This window comes from Gopherus flavomarginatus, chromosome 9, assembly GCF_025201925.1.
Source record: "Gopherus flavomarginatus isolate rGopFla2 chromosome 9, rGopFla2.mat.asm, whole genome shotgun sequence".
Taxonomy (NCBI): domain Eukaryota; kingdom Metazoa; phylum Chordata; order Testudines; family Testudinidae; genus Gopherus; species Gopherus flavomarginatus.
In genome coordinates, this window is record NC_066625.1 from 371919 (window position 1) to 384208 (window position 12290).

The window sequence follows — 12290 nt, forward strand, 5'->3', positions numbered from 1 at the left end:
AAATTAAATATGAGTCAGTGTGATGCTGTTGCAAAAAAAGCAAACTTGATTCTGGGATGCATTAACAGGTGTGCTGTGAGCAAGACACGAGAAGTCATTCTTCCGCTCTACTTTGCGCTGGTTAGGCCTCAATTGGAGTATTGTGTCCAGTTCTGGGCACTGCATTTCAAGAAAGATGTGGAGAAATTGGAGAGGGTCCAGAGAAGAGCAACAAGAATGATTAAAGGTCTTGAACATGACCTATGAAGGAAGGCTGCAAGAACTGGATTTGTTTAGTTTGGAAAAGAGAAGACAGAGGGGAAATGATAGCAGTTTTCAGGTATCTAAAAGGGTGTCACAAGGAGGAAGGAGAAAAACTTGTTCACTTTAGCCTTTACGGATAGAACAAGATGCAACAGGCTTAAACTGCAGCAAGGGAGGGTTAGGTTGGACATTAGGAAAAAGTTCCTAACTGTCAGGGTGGTTAAAAACTGAAATAAACTGCTTAGGAAGGTTGCTGAATCTCCATCTCTGGAGAGATTTAAGAGTAGGTTAGATAAATGTCTATCCGGGATGATCTAGACAGTATTTTGGTCCTGCCATGAGGGCAGGGGACTGGACTCGATGACCTCTTGAGGTCCCTTCCCAGTCCTAGAATCTATGAATCATCATTAACGATCTGGAGGATGGCATGGACTGCAGTCTCAGCAAGTTTGCAGATGACACTAAACTGGGAGGAGTGGTAGAGATGCTGGAGGGTAGGGATAGGATACAGAGGAACCTAGACAAATTATAGGATTGGGCCAAAAGAAACCTGATGAGGTTCAACAAGGACAAGTGCAGAGTCTTGCACTTAGGACGGAAGAATCCCATGCACTGCTACAGACTAGGGACCGAATGGCTAGGCAGCAGTTCTGCAGAAAAGGACCTAGGGATTATAGCGGACGAGAAGATGGATGAGTTAACAGTGTGCCCTTGTTGACAAGAAGGCTAATGGAATTTTGGGCTGTATAAGTAGGGACATTGCTAGCAGATCAAGGGATGTGATCATTCCCCTCTATTCGACATTGGTCAGGCCTCATCTGGAGTACTGTGTCCAGTTTTGGGCCCCACACTACAAGAAGGATGTGGAAAAATTGGAAAGAGTCCAGCGGAGGGCAACAAAAATGATTAGGGGGTTGGAACACAACTTATGAGGAGAGGCTGAGGGAGCTAGGATTGTTTAGTCTGCAGAAGAGAAGTATGACAGGGGATTTGATAGCTGCTTTCAACTACTTGAAAGGAGGTTCCATAGAGGATGGATCTAGACTGTTCTCAGTGGTACCTGATGACAGAACAAGGAGTAATGGTCTCAAGTTGAAGTGGGGGAAGTTTAGGTTGGATATTAGGAAAAACTTTTCCACTAGGAGGGTGGTGGAACACTGGAATGGATTACCTAGGGAGGTGGTGGAAACTCCTTCCTTAGAGGTTTTTAAGGTCAGGCTTGACAAAGCCCTGGCTGCGATGATTTAGTTGGGAATTGGTCCTGCTTTGAGCAGGGGGTTGGACTAGATGACCTCCCGAGGTCCCTTCCAACGCTGATATTCTATGATTCTATAGGGAAGTTAGGCATCAAACTCTACTATGTGGATCAGAGTGTTGTTTCTGACATTTTCTAAGAGCCCGGGAGATTGTTGGTCCCAAGGCAGGCGCGGAATCTCTGTGGCACCGTAATCGGTACCACCGGGGGAGCCCTGTGCACCAAGGCGCTTGGGCCCGCGTCTTGAGAAGGCCGCAAGGCAGATTCTATGAAGAGTTGCTCGAGTCAAATTTCCCTCTCTTTTCTTGTCCGGGGCTTGAACGCCTTACAGATTTTACACTTGTCAGCCTGATGGCCCTCCCCCAGACACTTAAGACAGGAGTCGTGGGGATCGTCCATAGGCATGGGCTTGTTGCAAGGCATGCAAGGCTTGAAGCCCTGGGACGGTATGCCCCAGAGCCCCACAGGGCAGTTGAGGGCAGTTCCATACTCTACAACTACTAAACTACACTTAACACTACAGAGAAAAAACACTTAACACTAACTATTAACAATTAACTACAATGGCAACAATTAAGATAGGCTAGGGATTAGTAGAGCACGTAAGAAAACAAGAGACCACTGTTCCAACAACCATCATGGGTGGTAAGAAGGAACTGCATGGGGGTCAGGCTGGCAGGGTCTGATATAGAGGGCCATATCGGCACCACTCCAAGCGGCTCCCCAGCCAGCCTGATGGGTAGCTGCTAGGGAAAAAGTTTCTGACTTCCATGCATGCACTGCGCGCACACACCTAATTGGAATTTATATGAGCAATCACTCCAAGAACAACAATCAACAACAACTTCTGATTGGAGATTCAGAAGGAATAAGGAAACTATGACATCAACATTTTAGAAATAAAGGGACCTACCCATTCAATGCCATAAGCTTCTCAAGAGAGACAAGGTGGGTGAGGTAATATCTTTTATTGGACCAACTTGAGAAAAGCTTAGCTTTCAAGCTACAGAGAGCTCCTCCTCAGGTCTGGGCTCTGTGTAGCTCAAAATCACCTCTCTCTTATCAAAAGAAGTTGGCCCAATAAAAGATACTACCTCACTCACCTTGTCTCTAATCTCCTGGGACTGACAGGGCTACAACAATACTGCATAAAACCTCTCAAGTAAGATTGATGTGCTTTTACTGATTGCTACTAACTCCTGCACATTTCTGAGGACTCAACGGAATGCATTTGAACTGCTGTTTATAAGCAAATGCCACCAATATATGGAAATTGCATTAGTTCCTCAACTCCTAATGATTGTAGTCAAGGTTTGCACTTGTTTAACAGAAATAGGTGAGTGCATGTGAAGATTGGAGGTTACACCAATTAGAGAAACTATTAATCCTCAGAGTAGAAGGGTTAATCTTACTGACTTTTCTCTTTGTCTTAGAATACAGTTTCTCAAGTAAACAGGTACCATTCTTAAAGAAGTACAAATCCCATTTTTTTTTCCTGGTGAACTCCGAACACACACCCTAATTGGTAGTGAATCTTTTTAACGATGATTTCCTGTGATCTCTTGCAAAAGATGGTCTCTCTGTTGTGCGATATAAGCTTCAGTCTACCCTTGTGGGGAGACAGAGGACTGTAGCCCATAGGGCTAGCTTGCTTGCTTAAATATCTTTTCTTATTGGTCTGTTCGATTATAATAGATGTATAGATTTGTACTAGAGTATTTTTGGCATCTGTGGGCTGTTGTCTCTCTGTGTCTAGAGATTACCTACATCACTTGTGACGCAGCATCTTCTAGTCCCTGTACAATCAGTGTCTCCACAGGCACTTCCTCTTCTCTATCTAAGGTGGACTCTGACGGAGGAGAGGAGAGAGTGTGTGTCCCCCACTTGTCACCTTCTCTAAGACCATGCTTGAGAACCTCTTGCTCTGCCACTCTGGGACCTCTCTTTTGTTTGCAGACTGCTTGTAGCTGCTTTCCTGATAACTTCCTCTTCTGACTCTCCCTATGGCTCCTGAGTCTGAGTCTCTGACTTGCTCCTGAAGATACCATGTCAGTCTGAGCTAATTCTCTCCCCCTACTTCTACTAATTGGCCCTGCAGGTGGGTCTATCTCCTTCGATTCAACCATACCAATGGGGATGGGAACAGAAGCTCTGTCTCCTCTCTCTCTCTGACAATCTTTGTCACCATCTGCAACTTTTTATTTGCGTGCTCTCTCTCTCAAGGAGTTCGCAGCAGCGGGCATTTCTGTAGCCCTCCTATACGTCAGCATTGTTGCTGTGTGACAATTTGCCATCTCTCCTTCTAACACGTTGCAAATCCAACTCCCTGATTCGATCCAACAACTGACCATGGTCTGATTTATAGCTGTCCAGCATTCTTAGGCTGGCAGCCACTCACTCCTGCTAACAGTGAGTTTTCTCACCTGCCCCTGCATGAGATTGACTCTACTAACTTTTTCCTCAAATTCCTGTCCCTTTTGGAAAAAATACTACTCGCTCCTCCGAAGCTACATGTAGCTGAGTTTTTAAACTCCTGGATAGTATTTCTTCACACAACGCATAGTCAACCTGTGGAACTCTTTGCTAGAGGATGTTGTGAAGGCCAAGACTATAACAGGGCTCAAAAAAGAACTAGATGAATTCATGGAGGATAGGTTCATAAATGTCTATTAGCTAGGAAGGGCAGGGATGGTGTCCCTAGCTTCTGCTTGCCAGAAGCTGGGAAATGGGCGACAGAGGATAGATCACTCAATGGATTATTTGTTCTGTTCATTTCCTCTGGGGCACCCGGCATTGGCCACTGTTGGAAGAGAAGATACTGGGCTAGTTCAATCCTTGAGGGGGCCACTTAGGGATCTGGGGCAAAATCAGTACTTGGTCCTGCTAGTGAAGGCAAGGGGCTGGACTCAAATACTTTTCAGGGTCCCTTCCAGTTCTATGAGATAATATATGGAGATATACCTATTATTTTTATTATGTGTTATCTGGCGTGTTTTACCACGAACATGGCTGCTGCCCTATGGCCAACCAGTTGTATGCACATTCTGGCAGAAATCTGTGGGCTGGTTCTCACAGTGGGGATGAGACTATGGATGAAAATCAGTGAGCTGGGAGGAAGGCTCTGGCATGTTTAGCATCCAGCTGGGCCCCAATAAATTCCAGATGCTATACTGGCATCAAATACTGATTTTTTTATGTTTATCTGGAGGTCGAGGTTCAAGAACAGGTCCATAATTTTTCTTATGGCTTCAACAGTGTCAATTCTGGTCAGAGCTTAGAGGAGGCAGTCATCCACGTATAGGAATATTGCAATTCCTTGTGTGCACAGATGCACCGCCACCACCTCAAGGACTTTGGAAAATACTTTGAGCACTGTAAAAAGGGCAAAGGGTAGTACCTTGCATTGGTAATGAATGGTAGGACCCCAGGACAAATCTGAGGAATCACCTGGGGGAAGCATTTATGGTGATATGGAGGTATGCATCTTGGAGGTAGAGGGTCAAGAAACCATCCTGTTCCAGTGCTAGGATAATTGTTCATAGTGTGATCATCCCACGTGTTGTAGTTTGATGAACTTGTTGAGGTTCCTCAACTCTAGGATCTCTCTCCACTTGCTGGATTTCTTGTGGAGTAGAAAATAGTGGGAATAAAAATCTTTCCCTCTATGCTGGAAAGGGACCAGTTCTACAGATCCCAGTCACAAAAGGTTGTTTGTTTCTTCTCATAGGTGGTGTTTGTAAGAGGAGGGACGGGGCAAGGTGGATGGGAGAGGGAGGGAGGGAACTGAATAGAGTACTTTTTGTTGAAGATTTTTAAGATTCACTTGTCTGAGGTGATTTGTTGCCATGATGGGTAGAAAGGGGCCAAGCGGTTGGCAAACTGATGGGCTATTAAAGATGGTTGCGGCAACTGGACCAGAGGGAGACACCTCAGAACTTCAACCAAAGCTTCAAAATTTTGTTTTGAGGTGGATGTGTGAGGCATAGCCCTTGTGCTGGTATCTGCTTGCGCTTAGGACACCTCTGTCGCCTGCACTGCATGTCGTAACTGCCACTGAGGGGTGAAACGTGGAGTTCAAGACCTTGGGGTAGGCTAGTATCTACCTGATCTTCTCTTTGGCACTGGTTATATATGCTGAGTGAATGGAGTCGCTCTGGAGTCCTTTAGAGAATGTAGGGACTCATCTGTGAGCTCAGCTAAGTGTTTAGATCCTTGACAGTGGTCTGCGTCTCTCTGGAGAACCTGAATAGGTGAAGTCATGTTGCTCATCTCATCACAACCAATGTTGCAACAGAACTTGCAGCTTTGTCTGCAGAGTCCAGAGAGGCTTGCAGTGCGTACAGGCCAGAAGTTGTCCTTCCACCACCAGTGCCTGGAACTGCTCCTTTTTGTCATCTGGGAGGTGCTGACAGAATGCCTCGAATTTGGAATAATTTGCGATTATATTTGGCTAGAAGTGCCTCATAGTTAGCGATACTGAATTAGAGTATAGCTGAACAATATGTTTTACAACTGAAGAGGTCTAACCTCTTCCAGTCCCTGTTGCAAGGGGTTGTTCCAGAGTGGTGTTGTCACCCTTTCTTTTGTACCGCTTTGACAACAAGGGAGGTTGGAGTAGGGTGGGAAAAAAAATTTCATGCCCTTAGTGGGGACACAGTATTTCTTGTCTACTCGCTTGCAAGTGGATATTGACACTGGGGTCTGCCAGATCACTTTGGTGAGGTCCAACGGGGCCTCATTGATTGGGAGTGCTCTCTTTGAGAGCAATAGCACAAGTTGCTCGACAATGTCTCTTCAGATCCCTCCAAAAAGAGAATCCGCAATCCTGTGGAACAGTTCTTGGAACAGTTTAAAATCATCCACCGATGCTGGAGGTGGTGGCATGATGGCCTCATTGGGGGACAATGAGAAGTGTATTGGTGGTGTTATCTCTTCCTCAGTTTCTTCCTTCTGCACCTCTAGGGCTTCTGGTTCAGTCAGGCCGTCTAGAGACTGATGAAGATGGAGCGCGTATTTGTGTGTCTCTCTGTTCTGTTGATGGTTTGGGAAAGTGCGACATATATGCAGCCCATAGGTTCCAATAGGGCCAATGTGAGGGAACTGGCATATGGGATTTCATCCATGGAGGTTCATACCAGAAACCTAGTTTGCTGCTAGTTTCCAGGTATCGAGGACGAGAAGATGATTCTCTGTGTGGATGCCCTTGATATGATGGTGAAGTCAGCAATGCAATGGAGTACTGCTCCTTTTCCTCCTTGCTAGAGAAGAGTGGTGCAGTCCTCAGTGGTGAAGGGGAGCAGTGTTGTCTTCAGGGAAGAGGCATGAGCTGCAGAAAGCTTGTTATGGAGAAGAGGCGACTCAAGTGTGAGAGATGAACAGCTCTCATGGGTATCAAAATTCCAGTGGTAGTTGCAGGAGCATCCTCAGCGTCAGTGGCTGTATAGAAACTGGGGGCATTGTCGGCGCCAAGTGCATTATCAAGTGGCCAGTAGATGGTACAAAGGGTCGCACAGTGCATAGGACTTGCTCAGTGCCAAGGACTTGGCTGGTACCAAGGGCTTGGTCAATGCCAAAGCACTCAGAATTGTTTTAGTTGAGGTGGTCAGCACTGATTTCAAAATTCTTGCACTGTCGTTTTTGGTTCAGAGTGATAGTGTTTCTGTTTGTGGTCCTGCCTATTTAGGGTGCTTGGACCTCTCCTTAGCACTGATACTGGAGGTGCGCAGATGGATGCGGGACCTAAGTCTTGCCCCTGAAGATGTTGTGGCTACTGACCTCGCAGAGGATGCCTTTCTCTGAGGCAGCTCCTTAGAGGGTAAACTAGTGGCCCATTTATTTTCTTTTGGGCAAAAAACAGTAGATGTTCTCTTGGTGGTATGCGGCAAATGAGGGTTGGCTGATAATTGTGCTGATGGCGATCACCACGTACGAGAGGCATCAGGGCCAGGGTCTGAGGTTGGCCAGAGAGAGCTCTCTATTAGTAAAAATTTTAGCCTCTGGACCAAACCTTCAAACTGAAGCAATGGGTACATTTTTGTGAGACGCGTTCTTCACGAGACAGCATATGCACCGTGCACGACTGTCACTCACAGGGACGGCCTCATGACAGCAGAGGCACCTCTGGAACCTGGAGGATCTGAGCATAACCCTGATAAGGGAGAACTTCTCAATTGGGAAGGGTGTAGAAAAGGAAACCTATGATAAGCTAAAGAGTAACAGAGAGGGAAGAGCAAAGGAATATTTTTTTCCAGGAGAAAGAAATAAAGGAAATGGCTAATATCTACAAAGTTATAATGGAAACACTACTATTATAAAGGCTATGGATGTAAGAAGGTCTCTGCTCAGGATTCTATCCCAGACCAAAGGTGGTTGAGAAGGAACTGGAGGTAGTTGGACCGCACAGTATTATATAGACCCCACTCACGGTACGAGACAGAGAGGACTGCATGTGCAGCCCAACAAGCAGTGATACTGAAAATCTTCGATGCCAGGCACAGGGGCACTACTGCACTTACAGCATCCATAGGGATGCTACTCAAAGAAGAGCTCAAGAGCTAAATGAGACTCTGTAAAGCTTCTACCAGTTTGAGTTTTCTACCTTGCTTTTGAGGAGAGAATATTGCTTTAACCAGTGGGCACCAGATTGCTTCTCAATTCCAAAGCTGCATCCTCCACTGTGCCCAGAACTGCACTGTGAAATATTACCTTTTTTCTGCAAAAGGCTGAAAGCATGAGTGAGAAAAGTAAGTAGCACCGGTTCTTTACACATGTCAGAAACACTGATATCCAGTCATGTGATGCTTATGAGGATAGCGCTCTTCTATCGCAGTACTGTAGCTCGTTAGCAGCATTGTCTCTGCTATCTTCTCTTGGACTGTGAAAAGTTGTGCTTTTTATGAAATTTATCAGAGACATGGAGCCTTCAGAAACCTGAAAAGAATTGCTAAAACTGGTCCTATGTTAGAGATTACTATTCCGCTGTTTGATCCTAATGAAGACTCAGAAATACTGAGGTATTGCTTCTCCTAAAGGAGAGGAAAGGGAAGTAATAAAGACTTCTGATGCACTGCACAACTAAATGTGAAAGACCTTTGGTATTTAAGACCTGGGATGACAAAAGTAAAAAGTGAAGTCTGGCAAGCACATCATTCAGACTTCCAAAAAGTTACACTGACGTCTATGTTTCCAGTAAAAGCCTACATCTTTCAGACAGACAATCTGTATTAAGTGACACAAAAACATCAGTTAGCTTTTAAAAGAAAATAGGGTCACATTTTATACTAAGGTTCCATTTATGAGCAGTTTTATAGAATAAATAAATGATCAATCGTTACAGGCACCAACAAAACAAGAGGTTGCTTATAGCTATGATTTATACCTATTAACACCACCTTGAAGAACTGTCCTCATACCCATCTCTAACACATACTACATAGATCTACCAGTTTAACTCGACCTGGTTGAAAAATGGGTGGTGTCACTCCCAGAGATAATTTTGCTGAAAATGAAAGAATTGTTTTCACCTACATTTTAGATGGAAAATTCTAGCTTTTCAGCAGAAATAAAACAAAATATTTCAATTTGGAAATGCTACCATGGTGTCTAATGGCAGCACTTTTCTCTGTAGGCTGGGACTCCCTGGTTGTTTAGCATTCTCATGATGCATTATGATTCCCCTCCTGAAGAGCAGAGGCAGTGCACAATGGGAGATGTAGTCCAGCCAGCCCAGGGAGGAGAATGGGAAGATGATGTATCATGGCAACATTTCCAAATAAAAGCACTTCAGTTTTCAGCTGGGGGCAGGAGGGAGGGGATGTAAACAGAAAACAGACACCTTTCACACATACAATCTGTTTGGTGAAACCCCCACTTTTTCCGCAAAAAAAATTTCAATATACATTTTGAGACCAGCACTACCCATGTTTTCTATTAATCATCTCAAGATAAAGTGTGATCAAAACACACTTTTAATAAAAATATTATCTTGGCAAGAATTAATCTGCTCTATGTAAAGGTCTCAAGTTGCAATATAGCACAATTGACACTTACATTTCCATAACAATCTTCATCATCTTCAGACATAGCGGGTAAATATGCTGTAAGCTTTGGGGGTGTCTGATGATGCAGATTCTCCCATGTAATGGATTCAAAGAATGGATGAGCCTTAAGAGGTCCATACCCTCCCATTTCTTCACAGCCTAATCTCTTTGTAGCATCCAGAACCTGGATAAGTTAAAATGAAGTCTGTACTTCTTTAAAATAATGACAAGCAGTTTCAAAACGAATTTTAACTTCATAACAGCACAATGGCAATCCCTTCTGGGTTTTAACCTGCACATTAACATGCAGAACCCTGTGACTATTAGTCTCTATGCACTGACTAAAAAGGTAAATATTTTCTGCAGATTCATTTCACTCTTGCTCCTAATCCTCATTGATAAGACAGCACTTTTTTAATCCTCACACTATAAACAAACATTCTGTCGCAGGTATACTTACAACAATGTGCGATATGGGTTAAGTTCTCTGAAATGCAATGTAAATTAACTTGAATTTTACAAACAGTGAAGCTATTTCTGTCTAATAGCTACAGAGAAATGTTTTCAGACAAATAATTTACCTCTTGGCAAGTTGTATGATGCATTAAGAGCAAAAAAGTCTGTAAATTTGTGCTGTAAGTCTGAAGTGTTGTTTTGTGTGATTATCTAGAATAATTTATTTCAGCTTGACTAATAGAGGTGTTCCCCATACACATACCTTTGTCACAATTCAGATGAAGGTAAATTTAAAATGCTGTTTAATAACCAATGCTTACTTTCAAGATGACAATTTGCTCCCTATACGGCCAAGAACTTTAAAGGTGTCTTGTAAGTTTAAAGACGGCTTGAGAGTTTATAGTAGTTTGAACACAAATGTAGGAAAACTTTCATATATTCAGCACATTATGCTGTTCCTGTGTAATATATTCATCTGACAACAATATAACGAATATTTACCAAAAGCTTTTCCACAAGGTCTTTTGCCTTGGGGAAGAATTTTTCTGGGAAGTCATATTCCAACTTAATTATCTTCTGAAATATAAGATATTCATTGCTGCAAGAAAACAAGTATAATATTTAGTCATCAGATGTTACCTAGGATACTTTTATCCTGGCATTACACAAGCCAAACAAATAGTATATGGAATTTTTTTTTTTTTTTAAATCAATCCATTATTTTTCAAATGTTAAATGCCAGATTCCGGCCAGCCCTTGTTTAGGATGCTCACAGACGACCAGAGGGAGAGCATAAGCAGCTCTCTCACCTTTACAGCCCTGAGCAAGGGATAGACAAAATTCGTAAAGGGAGAATAATTCCCTACTTTTTGTACCTGTTGGGTACTAGATGCCTGAATGGGGGGCAGGAATGCTGAAGTGAGCACAACTGACTCAGTATAGAGATGGGAGTGTGCTGTATCGTCTGCATGGATGTGGTAGCCACCATGGTGACGTGAACTGCATGGGAGCCCCTGGAGAATTTTGACTAGCCCTTGAGGACTCCTGGTTGCAGCAAGAGCACAATCTAGCCCTAAATTATTAAGTAGCAGATATATTGAACAATGGTTAAAATCGTTAATAAAAACATTAAGGGTATACTGTAGTTAATTTCACTTGAAAACTCTGCAATTTAGTGAAAACTGAAATAAAAACCAAAACTATAATTTACATATAAAATATAATCTGAAGTCTCTTACCCAGCTCTAAATGGCGGCAATCCGGCTACAAGCTGGTATATTATACATCCAAGAGCCCAGAGGTCAGAACTTTAAAGGAAGGGGGAAAGAGAGAAAAAAACTCATACTAGTTACTGTTCTCATACAATAAGCCTGTATAATTTAAGTTAGACGACGTTTCTTATTCTCAACTTCTACCAGTCAGGATATCAGTAACACATACAGACAGTGGAAGAGAGTTGAATTCAGCACGATCCACACACACTTCTTACTACATTATTTGGCAAGAAAAGCCAGCTAGCAAAGCTGGCTATAAAGAAAAATTGTATCTTTACTCTGACAAAGTAATATAGTTATGACAAAGGAAAACAGTAATCACTTCAAAGTACAGACACTCCCCAGGTTATGTAAGACCCGACTTATGCAAATTTGCACTTATGGAAAAAGTTCCATAAGCCAGAAATAGGATTTTCGAGTTGAGGAAAGTTTTGCGTAACATACATGTCAGGGTTCCCTTCCAACTCTGAACTCTGGGGTACTGATGTGGAGACCTGCATGACCAATCCCCTAAACTTATTTCTACTAGCTTAGGGTAAAAACTCCAAGGCACAAATTCTTCCTTGTCCTGGGACGGTATCACTGCCATCACCAAGTGAGTTAGATAAAAGATTCAGGAAAAGGACCACTTGAAGTTCCTGTTTCCCCAAAATATCCCCCCAAGCCTCTTCACCTCCTTTCCTGGGGAGGCTTGAGAATACTATACCAACCAAATAGGTAAACAAGGTGAGCACAGACCAGACCCTTGGGTTTTTAGGACACTAAAAACCAATCAGGTTCTTAAAAGCAGAACTTTATTATAAAGAAAAAAAAGTAAAGAAGCACCTCTGTAAGATCAGGATAGAAGGTAATTTTACAGGGTAATAAGATTTAAAACAGAGGAGTCCCCTGTAGACAAAATTTCAAAGTTACAAAATACAGGAATAAACCCCCCCTCTTAGCATAAGGAAAATTCACAAGCTAAAACAAAAGATAAGGTAACGCATTTCCTTGCTATTACTTACAATTTTTGTAATCTTGGAT

The 12290-nt window shown here is 43.1% G+C and overlaps 1 protein-coding gene across 5 annotated transcripts in view; it reads right to left on the bottom strand.

Moving 5' to 3' along the window:
* The window catches only part of PDPK1 (3-phosphoinositide dependent protein kinase 1), a 142864-nt gene that overhangs the window by 60457 nt on the left and 70117 nt on the right, over nt 1-12290 (bottom strand). For all 5 annotated transcript variants that reach the window (XM_050967645.1, XM_050967646.1, XM_050967641.1 and 2 more), the window contains 3 exons: nt 11232-11300; nt 10495-10591; nt 9548-9721 (listed from right to left, as the gene is read on the bottom strand). In XM_050967645.1, the coding sequence (XP_050823602.1) occupies nt 9548-9721; nt 10495-10591; nt 11232-11300 (340 nt within the window). The remainder of the gene's footprint in view (nt 1-9547; nt 9722-10494; nt 10592-11231; nt 11301-12290) is intronic.